The sequence below is a fragment of the Salvelinus fontinalis genome, chromosome 18 (assembly GCF_029448725.1).
Source record: "Salvelinus fontinalis isolate EN_2023a chromosome 18, ASM2944872v1, whole genome shotgun sequence".
Classification (NCBI taxonomy): domain Eukaryota; kingdom Metazoa; phylum Chordata; class Actinopteri; order Salmoniformes; family Salmonidae; genus Salvelinus; species Salvelinus fontinalis.
In genome coordinates this window covers 34,532,257-34,552,703 of record NC_074682.1, presented here as the reverse complement: position 1 = coordinate 34,552,703, position 20,447 = coordinate 34,532,257, and the positions used below count along the sequence as shown (strand labels likewise).

Sequence of the window (20,447 nt, the reverse complement as noted above, 5' to 3'; positions counted from 1 at the left end):
CAACTACAGCACCTATATGAACACTACATCATGAGCCACAACAACTACAGTACCTACACTAATACTACACAAATAGCTACAACAACTACGTATACTAACACTACACAATGAGCAACAACAACTACAGTACCTATACTAACACTACACAATGAGCTACAACAACTACAGTACCTATACTAACACTACACAATGAGCTACAACAACAACAGCACCTATACTAACACTACACTATGAGCTACAACAACTACCTATACTAACACTACACGATGAGCTACACCAACTTCAGTACCTATACTAACACTACACCATGAGCTACAACAACTACCTATACTAATACTAAACAATGTGCTACAACAACTACAGTTCCTATACAAACACTGCACTATGAGCAACAACTACTACCTATACGAACACTACACAAATAGCTACAACAACTATGTATACTAACACTACAATATGAGCTACAACAACTACCTATACTAACACTACACAATGAGCTACAACAACTACAATATCTATACTAACACTACACCATGAGATACAACAACTACCTATGCTAACACTACACTATGAGCTACAACATCTACCTATACTAACACTACACCATGAGATACAACAACTACCTATACTAACACTACACTATGAGCTTCAGCACCTACAGTACCTATACTAACACTACACAATGAGCTACAACAACTACTGTACCTATACTAACACTATACAATGAGCTACAACAACTACAGTACCTATACGAACACTACACAAATAGCTACAACAACTACGTATACTAACACTACACCATGAGATACAACAACTACCTATGCTAACACTACACTATGAGCTACAACATCTACCTATACTAACACTACACCATGAGATACAACAGCTACATATACTAACACTACAAATGAGCCACAACAGCTTCCTATACTAACACTACACAATGAGCTACAACAACTACGTATACTAACACTACACTATGAGCTACAACAACTACCTATACTAACAATACACTATGAGATACAACAACTACAGTGTCTATACTCACACTACACCATGAGAAACAACAACTACATATACTAATACTACACTATGAGCTACAATATCTACCTATACTAACACTACACAATGAGGAACAACAACAACTACAGTACATATACTAACACTACACAATGAGAAACACCAACTAACTATGCTAACACTACACTATGAGCTACAACAACTACCTATACTAACACTACACTATGAGCTACAATATCTACCTATGCTAACACTACACAATGAGCTACAACAACTACCTATACTAACATTACACTATGAGCTACAACAAATACCAATACTAACACTAGACTATGTGCTACAACAACTATCTATACTAACATTACACAATGAGCTACAACAACTACCGGTACTAACACTAGACTATGAGCTACAACAACTACAGTACCTAAACTAATACCACACAATGAGCCACAACAACTACATATACTAACACTACGCAATGAGCTACAACAACTACGGTATCTATACTAACACCACACAACGAGCTACAACAAATACCTATACTAACACTACACAATGAGCTACAACATCTCCCTATACTAACACTACACAATGAGCCACAACATCTACCTATATTAACACTACACTATGGGGTACAACAACTACCTATACTAATACTAAACAATGACCTACAACAACTACAGTTCCTATACTAACACTATACTATGAGCGACAACAACTACAGTACCTACACTAACACTACACAATGACCTACAACAACTACAGTACCTATACTAACACTACACTGAGAGCAACAACTACTACCTATACTAAAGTTTCACAATGAGCTACAACAACTATAGTACACTGCTCAAAAAAATAAAGGGAACACTTAAACAACACAGTGTAACTCCAAGTCAATCACACTTCTATGAAATCAAACTGTCCACTTAGGAAGCAACACTGATTGACAATAAATTTCACATGCTGTTGTGTAAATGGAATAGACAAAAGGTGGAAATTAAAGGCAATTAGCAAGACACCCTCAATAAAGGAGTGATTCTGCAGGTGGTGACCACAGACCACTTCTCAGTTCCTATGCTTCCTGGCTGATGTTTTGGTCACTTTTGAATGCTGGCGGTGCTCTCACTCTAGTGGTAGCATGAGACGGAGTCTACAACCCACACAAGTGGCTCAGGTAGTGCAGCTCATCCAGGATGGCACATCAATGCGAGCTGTGGCAAGAAGGTTTGCTGTGTCTGTCAGCGTAGTGTCCAGAGCATGGAGACGCTACCAGGAGACAGGCCAGTACATCAGGAGACGTGGAGGAGGCCGTAGGAGGGCAACAACGCAGCAGCAGGACCGCTACCTACGCCTTTGAGCAGGAGGAGCACTGCCAGAGCCTTGCAAAATGACCTCCAGCAGGCCACAAATGTGCATGTGTCTGCTCAAACGGTCAGAAACAGACTCCATGAGGGTGGTATGAGGGGCCGACGTCCACAGGTGGGGGTTGTGCTTACAGGCCAACACCGTGCAGGACGTTTCGCATTTGCCAGAGAACACCAAGATTGGCAAATTCGCCACTGGCGCCCTGTGCTCTTCACAGATGAAAGCAGGTACACACTGAGCACATGTGACAGACGTGACAGAGTCTGGAGACACCGTGGGGAACGTTCTGCTACCTGCAACATCCTCCAGCATGACCGGTTTGGCGGTGGGTCAGTCATGGTGTGGGGTGGCATTTCTTTGTGGGGCCGCACAGCCCTCCATGTGCTCGCCAGAGGTAGCCTGACTGCCATTAGGTCCCGAGATGAGATCCTCAGAGCCCTTGTGAGACCATATGCTGACACATGCACATTTGTGGCCTGCTGGAGGTCATTTTGCAGGGCGCTGGCAGTGCACCTCCTTGCACAAAGGCGGAGGTAGCGGTCCTGCTGCTGGGTTGTTGCCCTCCTACGGCCTCCTCCACGTCTCCTGATGTACTGGCCTGTCTCCTGGTAGCGCCTCCATGCTCTGGACACTACGCTGACAGACACAGCAAACCTTTTTGCCACAGCTCGCATTGATGTGCCATCCTGGATGAACTGCACTACCTGAGCCACTTGTGTGGGTTGTAGACTCCGTCTCATGCTACCACTAGAGTGAGAGCACCGCCAGCATTCAAAAGTGACCAAAACATCCGCCAGGAAGCATAGGAACTGAGAAGTGGTCTGTGGTCACCACCTGCAGAATCACTCTTTTTTTGGGGGTGTCTTGCTAATTGCCTATAATTTCCACCTTTTGTCTATTCCATTTGCACAACAGCATGTGAAATTTATTTTCAATCAGTGTTGCTTCCTAAGTGGACAGTTTGATTTCACAGAAGTGTGATTGACTTGGAGTTACATTGTGTTGTTTAAGTGTTCCCTTTATTTTTTTGAGCAGTGTACATATTCTAACAATACACAAATAGCTACAACAACTACGTATACTAAAACTACACTATGAGCTACATCAACTACCTATACTAACACTACACAATGAGCTACAACAACTACAGTGTCTATACTCACACTACACCATGAGATACAACAACTACCTATGCTAACACTACACGATGAGCTACAACAACTACCTATACTAACACTACACTTTGAGCTTCAAAAACTACCTATACAAACACTACACTATCAGCTACAACAACTACCTATACTAACACTACATCATGAGATACAACAACTACTTATACTAACACTACATTATGAGCTACAGCAACTACAGAACCTATACTAACATTACACAATGAGCTACAACAACTACCATACCTATACTAACACTACACTATGAGCAACAACTGCTACCTATACTAACACTACACAATGAGCTACAACAACTACAGTACCTATACTAACACTACACCATGAGCTACAACAACTACAGTACCTATTCTAACACTACACAATTAGCTACAACAACTACAGTACCTATACTAACAGTACACTATGAGCTACAACGATTACAGTACCTATACTAACACTACACGCTGAGCTACAACAACTACAGTACCTATACTTACACTACACAATGAGCTATAACAACTACAGTACCTATACTAACACCACACCATGAGATACAACAACTACATATACTAATACTACACTATGAGCTAGAACAACTACCTATACTGACACTACATAATGACCTACAACAACTACAGTACCTATACTGACACCACACAATGAGCTACATATACTAACACTACAAATGAGCTACAACATCTTCCTATACTAACACTACACAATGAGCTACAAGAACTACCTATACTAACTCTACACTATGAGCTACAACAACTATATATACTAACAATACACTATGAGATACCACAACTACTGACACTAATACTAAACAATGAGCTACAACAACTACAGTACCTATACGAACACCACACCATGAGATACAACAACTACATATACTAATACTACACTATGAGCTAGAACAACTACCTATACTAACACTACACAATGAGCAACAACAACTACAGTACCTATACTAACACTACACCATGAGAAACAACAACTACCTATGCTAAAACTACACTATGAGCTACAACAACTACCTATACTAACACTACACTATGAGCTACAATATCTACCTATACTAACACTACACAATGAGCTACAACAACTACCTATACTAACACTACACGATGAGCTACAACAACTACAGAACCTATACTAACACTACGAGCTACAACAACTACAGTACCTATACTAATACCACACAATGAGCCACAACAACTACATATACTAACACTACGCAATGAGCTACAACAACAACTACGGTATCTACACTAACACCACACAATGAGCTACAACAACTACCTATACTAACATTACACAATGAGCTACAACATCTCCCACTAAACAATGAGCCACAACATCTACCTATACTAACACTACACTATGAGGTACAACAACTACCTATACTAATACTGGTCCCGTGTGGCTCAGTTGGTAGAGCATGGCGCTTGCAACGCCAGGGTTGTGGGTTCATTTCCCACGGGGGGACCAGGGTTCAATTCCCACGGGGGGACCAGGATGAATATGTATGAACTTTCCAATTTGTAAGTCGCTCTGGATAAGAGCGTCTGCTAAATGACTTAAATGTAAATGTAATACTAAACAATGAGCGACAACAACTACAGTTCCTATACTAACACTACACTGAGAGCAAACACTACTACCTATACTAAAGTTTCACAATGAGCTACGACAACTATAGTACATATTCTAACACTACACAAATTGCTACAACAACTATGTATACTAACACTACACTATGAGCTACAACAACTACCTATACTAACACTACACAATGAGCTACAACAACTACAGTACCTATACTAACACTACACCATGAGCTACAACAACTACAGTACCTATACTAACACTACACTATGAGCTACAACAACTACCTATACTAACACTACACAATGAGCTACAACAACTACAGTACATATACTAACACTACACCATGAGATACAATAACTACATCTATGCTAACACTACACGATGAGATACAACAACTACCTATACTAACATTACACTATGAAATACAAGAACTATCTATACTAACACTACACAATGAGCTACAACAACTACAGTACCTATACTAACACTACACCATGAGCTACAACAACTACAGTACCTATACTAACACTACACTATGAGCTACAGCAATTACAGTACATATTCTAACAATACACAATTAGCTACAACAACTACCTATACTAACACTACACTATGAGCTACAACAACTACCTATACTAACACTGCACGCTGAGCTACAACAACTACAGTACATATACTAACACTACACCATGAGATACAACAACTACATCTATGCTAACACTACACGATGAGATACAACAACTACCTATACTAACATTACACTATGAAATACAAGAACTATCTATACTAACACTACACTATGAGCTACAACAACTACCTATACTAACACTACACTATGACATGCAACAACTACCTATACTAACAATGCACTATGAGTTACCACAACTACCTATACTAATACTTCACAATGAGCTACAACAACTACAGTACCTTTACTAACACTACAATATGAGCAACAACTACAGTACCTTTACTAACACTACAATATGAGCAACAACAACTACAGCACCTATACTAACACTAGACTATGAGCCACAACAACTACCTATACTAACAATACACTATGAGTTACCACAACTACCTATACTAATTCTAAAAAATGAGCTACAACAACTACCGTACCTATACTAACGGTACACAATGATCTACAACATATTCCTATACTAACACTACACTATGAGCTACAACAACTACCTATACTAACAATACACAATGAGTTACCACAACTACCTATACTAATTCTAAAAAATGAGCTACAACAACTACCGTACCTATACTAACGCTACACAATGAGCTACAACAACTACAGTACCTATACTAACACTATACTATGAGCGACAACAACTACAGTACCTATACTGACACTACACAATGAGCTACAACAACTACAGTCCCTATACTAACACTACACAATGAGATACAACAACTACATTACATATTCTAGCACTACACAATTAGCTACAACAACTACCTATACTAACACTACACAATGAGTTAAAACAACTACAGTACCTATAATAACACTATACTTTGAGCTACAACAACTACCTATACTAACACTACACATTGAGCTACAACAACTACAGTACCTATACTAACACTACACAATGAGCTACAACAACTACATCTATGCTAACACTACACGATGAGCTACAACAACTACCTATACTAACACTACACTATGTGCTACAGCAACAACCTATACAAACACTACACTTTGAGCTACAGCAACTACCTATACAAACACTACACTATCAGCTACAACAACTACCTATACATACACAACACTATGAGCTAAAAAATCTACCTATACTAACACTACATCATGGGATACAACAACTACTTATACTAACACTACGAGCTACAGCAACTACAGTACCTATACTAACATTACACAATGAGCTACAACAACTACAGCACCTATACTAACACTACACTATGCGCAACAACTACTACCTATACTAACACTACACCATGAGCTACAACAACTACAGTACCTATTCTAACACTACAGTTTGAGCTACAACGATTACAGTACCTTTACTGACACCGCACATTGAGCTACAACAACTTCCTGTACTAACACTACACGCTGAGCTACAACAACTACAGTACCTATACTTACACTACACAATGAGCTACAACAACTACAGTACCTATACTAACACTACACTATGAGCTACAACAACTACCTATACTAACACTGCAAATTGAGCTACAACAACTACAGTACATATACTAACACTACACCATGAGATACAACAACTACATCTATGCTAACACTACACGATGAGATACAATAACTACCTATACTAACATTACACTATGAAATACAAGAACTACCTATACTAACACTACACTGAGCTACAACAACTACCTATACTAACACTACACGATGAGCTACAACAACTATGGCACCTATACTAACACTACACAATGAGCTACAACAACTACAGTACCTATATGAACACTACACCATGAGATACAACAACTACCTATGCTAACACTACACGATGAGCTACAACAACTACAGTACCTACACAAACACTACACCATGAGATACAACAACTACCTTTACTAATACTAAACAATGAGCTACAACAACTACAGTTCCTATACTAACACTATACTATGAGCGACAACAACTACAGTACCGACACTAACACTACACAATGAGCTACAACAATTACAGTACCTATACTAACATTACACTGAGAGCAACAACTACTACCTATACTAAAGTTTCACAATGAGCTACAACAACTATAGTACATATTCTAACACTACACAAATAGCTACAACAACTACGTATACTAACACTACACTATGAGCTACAACAACTACCTATACTAACACTACACTTTGAGCTACAGCAACTACCTATACAAACACTACACTATCAGCTACAACAACTACCTATACATACACAACACTATGAGCTAAAAAATCTACCTATACTAACACTACATCATGGGATACAACAACTACTTATACTAACACTACGAGCTACAGCAACTACAGTACATATACTAACATTACACAATGAGCTACAACAACTACAGCACCTATACTAACACTACACTATCCTCAACAACTACTACCTATACTAACACTACACCATGAGCTACAACAACTACAGTACCTTTTCTAACACTACAGTTTGAGCTACAACGATTACAGTACCTGTACTAACACCGCACATTGAGCTACAACAACTTCCTGTACTAACACTACACGCTGAGCTACAACAACTACAGTACCTATACTTACACTACACAATGAGCTACAACAATTACAGTACCTATACTAACACTACACTATGAGCTACAACAACTACCTATACTAACACTGCAAATTGAGCTACAACAACTACAGTACATATACTAACACTACACCATGAGATACAACAACTACATCTATGCTAACACTACACGATGAGATACAATAACTACCTATACTAACATTACACTATGAAATACAAGAACTACCTATACTAACACTACACAATGAGCTACAACAACTACCGATACTAACACTACACTATGAATTACAACATATACCTTTACTAACACTACAAAATAAGCTACAACAACTACCTATACTAACACTACACAATGAGCTACAAATTTCCCTATTCTAACACTACGCTATGAGCTACAACAACTCCCTATACTAACACTACACTATGAGATACAACAACTACCTATACTAATACTTCACAATGAGCTACAACAACTACAGTACCTTTACTAACACTACTCTATGAGCTACAACAACTACAGCACCTATACTAACACTAGGCTATGAGCCACAACAGCTACCTATACTAACACTACATAATGAGCTACAACAACAACAGTACCTATACTAACACCACACAATGAGCTACAACAACTACCTTTGTCACGATCGTCTTCTTGATAAAGAGAGGACCAAGGCGCAGCGCTTGAAAAATACATCTTCTTTAATGAAGGAAAAAACAAGATGAACAAAATGAACAAAACAAACGATCGTGAAGCTAAACAGAACTAAGTGCACACATGCAACTTAGAACATAGACAATTACCCACAAACACCTAAAGCCTATGGCTGCCTTAAATATGGCTCCCAATCAGAGACAACAATAAACAGCTGTCTCTGATTGAGAACCAAATCATGCAACCATAGACTTTCCTAAACACCTACACTGAACACAACCCCATACATACTAAAAACCCCTTAAACAATACACACACCCTAAACTAGACAAAACACACAAAGACTACCCACCCCAACTCACGCCCTGACCAACTAAATAAATAAAAGCAAAAGGAACAATAGGTCAGGAACGTGACATAACCCCCCCCTTAAGGTGCGAACTCCGGGCGCACCAGCATAAAGTCTAGGGGAGGGTCTGGGTGGGCGTCTGTCCACGGTGGCGGCTCTGGTCGTGGTCCCCACCCCACCATAGTCACTACCCGCTTTCGTAGCCTCCTCCAATGTCCACCCTCCAAATTAACCCCACTGGACTGAGGGGCGGCAGCTCCGGACTGAGGGACGGCAGCTCCGGACTGAGGGACTGCAGCTCATGGCTAGCTGACGGATCTGGCTGCTCATGGCTGGCTGACGGATCTGGCTGCTCATGGCTGGCTGACGGATCTGGCTGCTCATGGCTGGCTGACGGATCTGGCTGCTCATGGCTGGCTGACGGATCTGGCTGCTCATGGCTGGCTACAGTACCTATAATAACACTATACTTTGAGCTACAGCAACTACCTATACAAACACTACACTATCAGCTACAACATCTACCTATACAAACACAACACTATGAGCTACAAAATCTACCTATACTAACACTACATCATGGGATACAACAACTACTTATACTAACACTACGAGCTACAGCAACTACAGTACCTATACTAACACTACACAATGAGCTACAACAACTACAGCACCTATACTAACACTACACTATGAGCAACAACTACTACCTATACTAACACTACACGCTGAGCTACAACAACTACAGTAACCAAACTAACACTACACTATGAGCTACAGCAATTACAGTACATATTCTAACAATACACAATTAGCTACAACAAATACCGATACTAACACTACACTATGAGCTACAACAACTACCTATACTAACACTGCACATTGAGCTACAACAACTACAGTACATATACTAACACTACACCATGAGATACAACAACTACATCTATGCTAACTCTACACGATGAGATACAACAACTACCTATACTAACATTACACTATGAAATACAAGAACTACCTATACTAACACAACACAATGAGCTACAAATTTACCTATATTAACACTACACAATGAGCTACAAATTTACCTATGCTAACACTACACTATGAGCTACAACAACTACCTATACTAACACTGCACTATGAGATACAACAACTACCTATACTAATACTTCACAATGAGCTACAACAACTACAGTACCTTTACTAACATTGCACTATGAGCTACAACAACTACAGCACCTATACTAACACTAGACTATGAGCCACAACAACTACCTATACTAACACTACATAATGAGCTACAACAACAACAGTACCTATACTAACACTACACAATGAGCTACAACAACTACCTATACTAACAATACACTATGAGATACCACAACTACCAATACTAATTCTAAACAATGAGCTACAACAACTACCGTACCTATACTAACGCTACACAATGAGCTACAACAACTACAGTACCTATACTGACACTACACAATGAGCTACAACAACTACAGTACCTATACTATAGGTAGTTGCTACTGTAGCGACTACAGTACCGATACCAACACTATACTATGAGCGACAACAACTACAATACCAATACTAACACTACACAATGAGCTACAACAACTACAGTACCTATACTAACACTACACTATGAGCAACAACTACTACCTATACTAACACTACACAATGAAATACAACAACTACAGTACATATTCTAACACGACACTATCAGCTACAACAACTACCTATACTAACACTACACAATGCGTTACAACAACTACAGTACCTATACTAACACTACACTTTGAGCTACAACAACTACCTATACTAACACTACACTTTGAGCTACAACAACTACCTATACTAACACTACACAATGAGCTACAACAACTACAGTACCAATACTAACACTACACAATGAGCTACAACAACTACAGTACCTATACTAACACTACACAATGAGCTACAACAACTACCTATACTAACACTACACTATGAGATACAACAACTACCTAAACAAATACTACACAATGAGCTACAACAACTACAGTACCTATACTAACACTACACAGTGAAATACAACAACTACAGCACCTATACTAACATTACACTATGAGCAACAACTACTACCTATACTAACACTACACAATGAGCCACAACAACTACAGTACCTGTACTAACACCATATATTGAGCCACAACAACTACCTATACTAACACTACACAATGAGCCACAACAACTACAGTACCTGTACTAACACTACACAATGAGCCACAACAACTACAGTACCTGTACTAACACTACACAATGAGCTATAATGACTACATTACCTCTACCTACCTCTGTCTCTAAACAATTGTTTGAAAAATAACTTGTGTCATGTGCATCTTGGATGTCCTACTCGACTTGCCAAAACTATAGTTTGTTAACAAGAAATTTGTGGAGTGGTTGAAAAACGAGTTTTAATGACTCCAACCTAAGTGTATATAAACTTCTGACTTCATCTGTATACTAACACTACACTATGAGCTACAACAATGATCTATACTAACACTACACAATGAGCTACAACAACTACCTATACTAACACTACACTGTGAGCTACAACAACTACCTATACTAACACTACACTATGAGCTACAACAACCACCAAATAATCATTGTTATTGTTAACCTTTCTACTACCAACTACACCCCCCTCCCATATGCTATCAGTGTGTGTGTGTGTGTGTGTGTGTGTGTGTGTGTGTGTGTGTGTGTGTGTGTGTGTGTGTGTCTGAAAGGCAGAACAAACCAAATCAGCCAGTTTGGTTTCGAGAAACTCATCCACATCCAACTCTGACATTCCCCTCAGCACAAACGGTCACCCAACCTGTCACTCCAAATTTGTGACCTTTGGTTTTTGGTAGCCGTGTACAGCGCTCTGCAGGGCAGTCTTCACTTCTACGCAGTGGCAGTCTTCTATTCATGTGGTATTACTGCCTGTGGACTGGTGCACACTGGTCTCTTCCTGGCCGAGCTGCGGGCGCCCCGTCTGACAGACACAGCACAGCTCTTTAATTGGAGCACAATCAGTGTGAGCTAATGCCATTCCAATTACCTGCCAATAAACCCCACGGTTAAGACGGCAGGTAGCCTAGCGGTTAAGAGTGTCGGGCCAGTAACTGAAAGGTTTCTGGTTTGAATCCCCGAGCCGACTAGTGGGGAAAATCTGTCAATATGCCCTTGAGCAAGGCACTTAACCCTAATTGCTCCTGTAAGTCGCTCTGGATAAGAGTGTCTGCGAAATGACTAAAATGTAAAGACGGAGCAGAGCTATGGAGCCCACACCTAACAGAAAGAGAGAAGAGAGTGACAGTGGATGTCTGTGTGTGTGGAACTGGAGACCAATGTGAAGTAATACTGTGTGATACTTTGCAAAGGGAAAGGCAAGGCCACCCCTATGATGACTAATGGGGTAGTGTCAGTCAGTCAGTTTCCCCTTGGCTGGCACATCATTAAAGGCTCCCTTGAGTTGAATAGGAGGAAAAGTGTGTTGTAAGGAGAAAATGGCCCAAAGCTTAGTTCAGGGAAACATCTTCTTGTATGATACAGGATACAATTATGGCACAGAGTGGATTTCCAGATGACCTCCCTCACATATCTGAGAAACACACTCAAGTGGGATGAGAATATGGTAGAGAAAAACAGCATTTTTCCTTTGACTAACAGGGGTTGCTGTCCTCAAAACTGCATCTGCAATCGAGGAATGTTCAACAGTATGACAAGGGAGTCCTATTGAGAGCCAATAGTTAACACAATAATAGAAAAAAACATATTTCATCAGCTAAAATTCTATTTTATGTTATCTATTTCCCTGGGGAATACATGATCTATCAATCCACATATTTTCTGCCACCACCCTGAATTTTTTTTTCTCTCTTTTCATTCCAGGAACAAAGCCTATCATTCAAGGCATCTATCTTTTTAATTTCAACAACTTTGCATTTTCTTTAAATAAATCACCCTAGCAACCGACATATTTGATTTTCTTTCCTGCCATGTTACAGAAATAAGTACTTAAGTCTAAGAAAGTACACTTGCTCAATTAGCCAACCAAGCCCACCATATTTTGGGGCGGCAGGTAGCGTAGTGGTTGGAGTGTTGTTCAGTATCCGAAAGGTTGCTAGATCAAATCCCCGAGCTGACAAGGTAAAACTCTGTTGTTCTGCCCCTGAACAAGGCAGTTAACCCACTATTTCTAGGCCCTCATTGTAACTAAGAATTTGTTCTTAACTTATTTGCCAGGTAAATAAAGGTTAAATAAATAAATATCCTATCTGGCAGGAATGATAAATTACCTGTACTGGACCACTACAAAAAACATAGCAGTTAGCATGTTCAACACATCATGTGACCCCAGTCATTCACAACACACAAACATAGAAGTTACCATTTTTAACAGAACACATGTGCTCCCAGTCACTCACAACACAAACAAACAGTGCTGACCAGAGGGAGGCTGTTGGGCAGTGGAGCATACCTGACCATGCAGAGTTTGGGTTGGTGGCCAGCAGTGTGATGAAGTCCTGGCAGGTGTTGGGCTGCAACAGTGAGCTGTCGTCCAGACAGAGGTCAATGATGAGGGCCACCGCCTTCTCACAGTGCATGTCATGGTCCTTTCTCTCCTCCGCAGAACTCATCCTCCTCTGTGAGTCCCACACAGTCTCTAGCTTTCATCCAGGACTGGAGAAAGTGCAGGAGGGATGGTGGTGGTGCTGCATAAAAAAAATGTATGCAACTTGCCGCTCTCCTCTTGTTGTAACTCAGATAGAAAACTTGCCGCTCTCTCTGCCTCTCAGGCTCCTGGATGTACAGCCAGTCAGTATCAATGTTTGTGTCTGTGTGTGCATAAGAGAGAGTGTGTGGGAGGGGGCTTGATGAAGCAGTGGGACCCCCCAGGTATTCCTGGAGCAGGAGTGTTGCATCATGCCATATCCATGCTTAGAAAGAGAGAGACAGAGGGTGGAGAGAGACAGAGGGTGGAGAGAGAGAGAGGGTGGAGAGAGAGAGAGGGTGGAGAGAGAGACAGAGGGTGGAGAGAGAGACAGAGGGTGGAGAGAGAGACAGAGGGTGGAGAGAGACAGAGAGAGAGAGGTCTTCCTACAGATATTTATCTTATGCACTCACTCATGTGTACATAAATGTGTATAATGTAGAAGACTGTACATGTTACTTTGACTAGGGATGATAGGAGTCGCTGTATTTCAGAAATTCAACTCAAATGTTGTTTAAATACTGTACTCAAACACTGTACATGTCTATTTTTTACCATGCAGGTGTGACACATGAAAATTAGTTCTAAATTATTCCAAATGTTTAAAAAAATACATAAATGGAAGGTGCCCACATGAAAAAATACCTTTGTTTGCTATAGAATACTACAGTACATACTATTGTAGTAAACTGTCGTATACTGTTGAATACTATACTACACACTGTAGTATCTCTTGATAATGTGTATTATTAACTATAAAATGGTGTCGTATATTGTAGAATACTATAGTAAACACTACAGTATACTACAGTCCGCAAAAACCTTACAGTAAATATTACAGTAATGTTCACAAAAACACTACAGTCCACAAAAAGTTTTTTAACTGTAGTAATACTACAGTAATTAATTTGCATGCCTTGCCCATTGTCCTTCCCCTTATCCCAAATTGTGCCACCCATAAGTTAGAAATCTACATGCAAAGTATAGACCATATATTGTGTTCAATACAGGTTACAGAAAAGAGCAGAAGCTCTGAACTATCCGTTCAGACTGTAGTATACTACTATAGTATACTATAGTAATATCTGAAAACACTGTAGTTAATACTATAGTATACTACAGTCTGCAAAAACACTGCCAGTTTTTTAACTATAGTATTACTACAGAATTTATACTATAATAAACTATAGTATTTTTTTATGTGGGTATTAAATGGAAATGACTATTTAAGTGTGAGAGAAATATGCATATGAATTGTGGTACATGGGCTGAATCACATGTGATATATAAACAATTAATCAATTTGGTGTTGCTTTATTATGTAATCTATTTATTTCCAAGATTGATAATGATATCAAATACAGCTGCTAACCCACTCATGCTGCACCCTGCTTGTGACATAATACAGTGTGAAAGCAAAGAGAGAGAAAGAAAGAGAGAGAGAGCTAGAGAGAGAAAAAGAAGGAGAAATAGAGACAGAAAGAGAGAGGCTCCAGCCACAGAGGTTGGATTTTCAGTGTTCCGTAATCTGAGCCAGGATTATGAAATCGGAGTCCAGATTAGGAATATATAGATTTATTGACAACTATTGCAAAGATGATCGCCACCACTCAGCAAAACATGCCCTCTGACATGGTAAAGTCACTTTACACACATTTTAATTAATTATTCTATTCAATAGTATTGTTTATTAAATACTGTACATAGGAATCATCCATCTGTCTGAATTGAAAAGTCATACAGGAGAACTATCCAGGATCGATTTCCTCAGGAGGTATACAATTCAGTTATTACTGTCTAGTCTTGTGTTTTTCATGTTAGAGTCACGTTTCTGCTCAAATCTGTCTCCAAAGGTCTGTACGCTACCCATGTGCATAGATCTATACACTCTTAGAAAAAAAGGTACCCTCTAGAACCTAAAAGGGTTCTTCGGCTGTCCCCATAGCAGAACCCTTTGAAGAACCCTTTCCACAGAGGGTTCTACATGGAACCCCAAAAGGTTCTACCTGGGACCAAAAATGGGTTTACCTGGAACCAAAAAGGGCTCTCCTATGGGGACAGCTGAAGAACTCTTTTGGAACAATTTTTTCTAAGCCTGTAGACAACAATACTTTATTTAAGTGTCTATGTGCTGCTGTTCCTTTCTTGTCCTCATAGATATTGTGGTGATATTGACCTTAACTTGTTGGCAGGCTTATGCATCTGGCATCCAATCAAATGTAAAAAGAGAAATTCAAGAGAAATTGTAAACAATCTTATCTGTTTTTTAATGCTCATTGTAAGTTATCAATAAGGTGTTTCTCCTCTTTTAAACTCTCCTCCTCCATCTCTGTAGCATATAACTGTACTTTAATTAGTGAGCATGACTGTAACTTCCCAGTGGGATCTGATCTATGTCAGTTCTTCCTTATCTACTATGACTGCCTTTATCCAAGGCAGGGTCTCAGGGTTATCCAGTGAAGCGTTACTTTGAATCACATTAATTGATATGGATGCTATACTCAGCAGTGCTTCTAATTTGAACTATACCTAATGAAGTGCCACTGATAACTTTGTTTAAGTCCTTGATGACTTCTTTTGTTGTCTATTGTGCTAATGACATCTATGGTGCAATCTTCACTTTATTTTGTAACTCGACCTACATACATCTGAAGTTAGAACCTAACTACTGTAGTGGGTGTGTGTGTGTGTGTTTATGTGTGTGTGTATAAGTGAGTGCGTGCGTGCATGTGTGCGTGTGTGTGTGTAAGTTTGCATACCGGTATGTGTGTTTTCTCCATCAGAATGGTGTGGCCTACCATGGTCCTCCACATAACTGGAGAGGCATTGGGATAGCGTTGATGGTGTTCCTGATGACCATAACACTGGTCATCCTGTCTGTCATCATGGTCACTTCTGGAAAAAGGAAAACAAGCTAGACTCGGAGACAGATGCCAGACACATTTTGTGTGTTAAAAAATTATGAGACTACTGTCCCTCCCAATACCCCCACAAACACAGGCCTACTACTTAAAACAAAGCAATACATTTGGCATGCATTCTAAGTACAGAAGCAGATTAATGTAAAGTTTTTGGGGGTTTTGTTTGGCATGAATCTGTTTCCATATCAGTGTGGTTTACTGTAGTACTATGAACATTTGTACCATTTCCTCCTACATTTGTCCCTTTCCTCCTGCTACTCACCCCTCTCGGTCTCCATCTTTGTTGCAGATGAGTCTCTCCTGTTCCAGCGCTCCCGTCTCACTCTGAAGGACCTGGACAAAAAAGTGTTTAAAGTTCATGACCCCTATGTGACCAGGCTTCCATGCCAGAGATTTTATTTACCAAACACTGTCACGCCCTGACCTTAATTATATATGTTTTCTGTATTATTTTGGTCTGTTCAGGGTGTGACGTGGGTGGGTATGCGTGTTTTGTGTTGTCTAGGGTTTTTTGTAGATCTATGGGTTTTTTGTAAGTCTAGGGGGTCTATGGTCTATGGTGGCCTGAATTGGTTCCTTTTCATAGGCAGCTGTTTATCGTTGTCTTTGATTGGGGATCCTATTTAGGTTGCCATTTTCCATTTAGGTTTTGTGGGTTATTGTCTATGTGTTGTTGCATGTCAGCACTCGTTTGATTAGCTTCACGTTCATTTTGTAAGTTTGTTTAGTGTTCTTCGTTAATTAAAGAAGAATGTATTCACATCACGCTGCGCCTTGGTCTCCTCCTTACGACGAATGTGACAAACACGCATGTTCAGCCCTAAAAGTTTTATATTATTTTGACAGGCTGCCCACATTGTGTAGCGTACTGTACACCCTGTGGCTTCACTGTAACTTGACAGGTGTTGTACATGATTTATGGAACATTCTGGCTACGTCTCAAATGGCACCCTATTCCCTATATAGGGCACTACTTTTGACCAGGGCCCATAGGGTGTGTGTGTTTGTGTGTGTAGGTACTCTTGTTATTAATACATGTTGATGTTAACATGTTGATCTGCATCTTAGCTGCACTCTAGACAAACAAAGAACTACCCTCAGGGGACTTCCTATACTCCTGCCTAAGGACCCCCTAGGCGGCCACCAATGCCTGTTCAATAATAGAAAAGCTTCCATTTCAAAACAAAACCATGTGAGGCATTGACAAAAGGTTGCTCAGTGAATGAAAAAATCTAGTCACATAAATCATATACATGTATATTTGTCATAAGTTCAATGGCCTCTCATTACATTTGACAGTTTATTTGTTTAGCAGACACTCTTATGCTGACCGATTCACATTAAGATACTGTATATTTTATTTTACTTCAGGAGAATCAGGACGCTTTCCCGGACCTAGATTAAGACTGGACCTCCATAACTGGATTAAACATCATTCTCAAAAAAAAATCTTCAACAAAAGTGCTTTTTAAGTCCACATCTAGGCTTAATTTTAAACCAGCTTTTCATATTTAAACCACAACACTGTTTTCTGTCTATTTGCCAGTCTCAACACTACTTGGCTTCTACTCTACCTACCCTCTGTAGATAATGTGGTGGCCTTTCGCACCAGGGAAGGGACATCCTGAAACACAACCTGAGTTAAACATTAACCGTCTCTCTGCTGGATGGCAGCATCCTAGTGAGTACAGACGCCACAAACAAAAGGCCTGCTCTAGAGTGATTGATTGACAGACTGATGGATCTTGTAGCTTGGATGGCTTATATGCTTTATCATACATATCCATACCCCCAGTCTCCCACAGGTGTCAACTTGTATTTGAAAGAATAATCACTCCTTCTGACATTTTTTATTTTAATTTTTATCTTTTTTTGTTTTGAAAGAATCTGCAGGACACAAAGTTTCAGGTGTCACCAGACCAGAAGTATATTCTGCTGGCTTACAACGTGCATCTGGTAGCTAAAATGTAACAGTCAGTGCATTTATTGAGGAATATATTTAAAGAAAAAACTGGTAACATACTTCTGATTTGTCTCCATGGACTGATTTCATTCTGCTCTAAGAAATATATTTGATCTATTAACAGGACGTTTTAATTCAGATGGGACTAAGCTAAGCCAAACAAATCAAAACACTTATGCTCCTGAAGGGCTTATTTCACCCAATCTAAAATCTGGCACAGTTTCTCTTTGGGGTATGTGTGTTTTACTCTTAAATACTTGAAAACGCCACAATGCATCTCTTCTATTTAAAGAATATCAAATATGTGTCACCAGCCGCTAACTGACTGAGTTATCATTCTATCCATGCTAACTATAAATGGAAACTATTTGGACTGACATACTGCGTATGCACCTACCTGAACACTCCTCTGACCACCCCTGGAGAGCCCCCTGTTTCCATGAAATCTTAGGATTGTGATTAGCCAGCCAGGGAATCCCCAGCACCACTGGAAACGCAGGTGAATCAATAAGGAAGAGACTAATCCGCTCCTTATTATCCCCCTGCGTTACCATGTCCAGTGGAACCGTGGCCTCCCTGACCAGCCCTGACCCTAATGGTCGGCTATCTAAGGAGTGCAATGGAAGAGTTGATCTATCGGCACCAGCGGAATCCATAGGGATTGGAGCGGGAGGGCCAGGAGGTGGAACTAACAGGGCCCGTTCTGGACGCCCGCGGGCAGCCAGCAGGTTGTCCAGTCGGAACGACATGTCAATGAGTTAGTCGTGGGAGAGGGTGGCGTCCCGACAAGCTAGCTCCCTGCGGACGTCCTCTCGGAAGCTACACCGATAGTGGTCCATCAGGGCACTGTCGTTCCACCCCGCTCCAGCGACCAAGGTCCGAAACTCCAGCGAGAAGTCCTGCGCGCTCCTCGTCTCCTGTCTAAGGTGAAACAGCCGTTCACCCGCCGCTCGGCCCTCTGGTGGGTGGTCGAACACGGCCCGGAACCGGCGGGTGAACTCTGGGTAGTGGTCCCTAGCAGAGTCTGGGCCATTCCACACTGCATTGGCCCACTCCAGGGCTCGACCCGTCAGACAGGAGACGAGGACGCTCACCTCACCAGAGGGAGTCGGATGAACGGTAGCCAGGTACAGCTCAAGCTGTAGCAAGAATGGATCCGGGCGCCGCCGGAGGAGTAGGTTGAGCAGGCGGAGGAGGAGCTGGGGGTGAGGTAGTGAGACCACTCCTCTCCCATCGGTCCATTCTCTCCATCATCTGATCCATTGCTGACCCGATTCGGTGGAGAATGGCCGTATGATGGAGGACACGCTCCTCCATGGATGGGAGAGGGGGTGCAGCTGCTCCTGCTGACTCCATGGGAAATGGTGCGG

The 20,447-nt window shown here is 40.6% G+C and overlaps 1 protein-coding gene across 3 annotated transcripts in view; it reads right to left on the bottom strand.

The window, feature by feature from the left end:
* The window catches only part of LOC129815368 (synaptotagmin-6-like), a 100,729-nt gene that overhangs the window by 55,482 nt on the left and 24,800 nt on the right, over positions 1-20,447 (bottom strand). For 2 of the 3 annotated variants that reach the window (XM_055869133.1, XM_055869135.1), the window contains exons 2-4: positions 17,377-17,447; positions 16,953-17,088; positions 13,960-14,419 (exon numbers count right to left, since the gene is read on the bottom strand). In XM_055869133.1, coding sequence (XP_055725108.1) covers positions 13,960-14,119 — 160 coding nt within the window. In that variant the 5' untranslated portion in view covers positions 14,120-14,419; positions 16,953-17,088; positions 17,377-17,447. The remainder of the gene's footprint in view (positions 1-13,959; positions 14,420-16,952; positions 17,089-17,376; positions 17,448-20,447) is intronic. The other variant, XM_055869134.1, reaches the window with a different exon arrangement.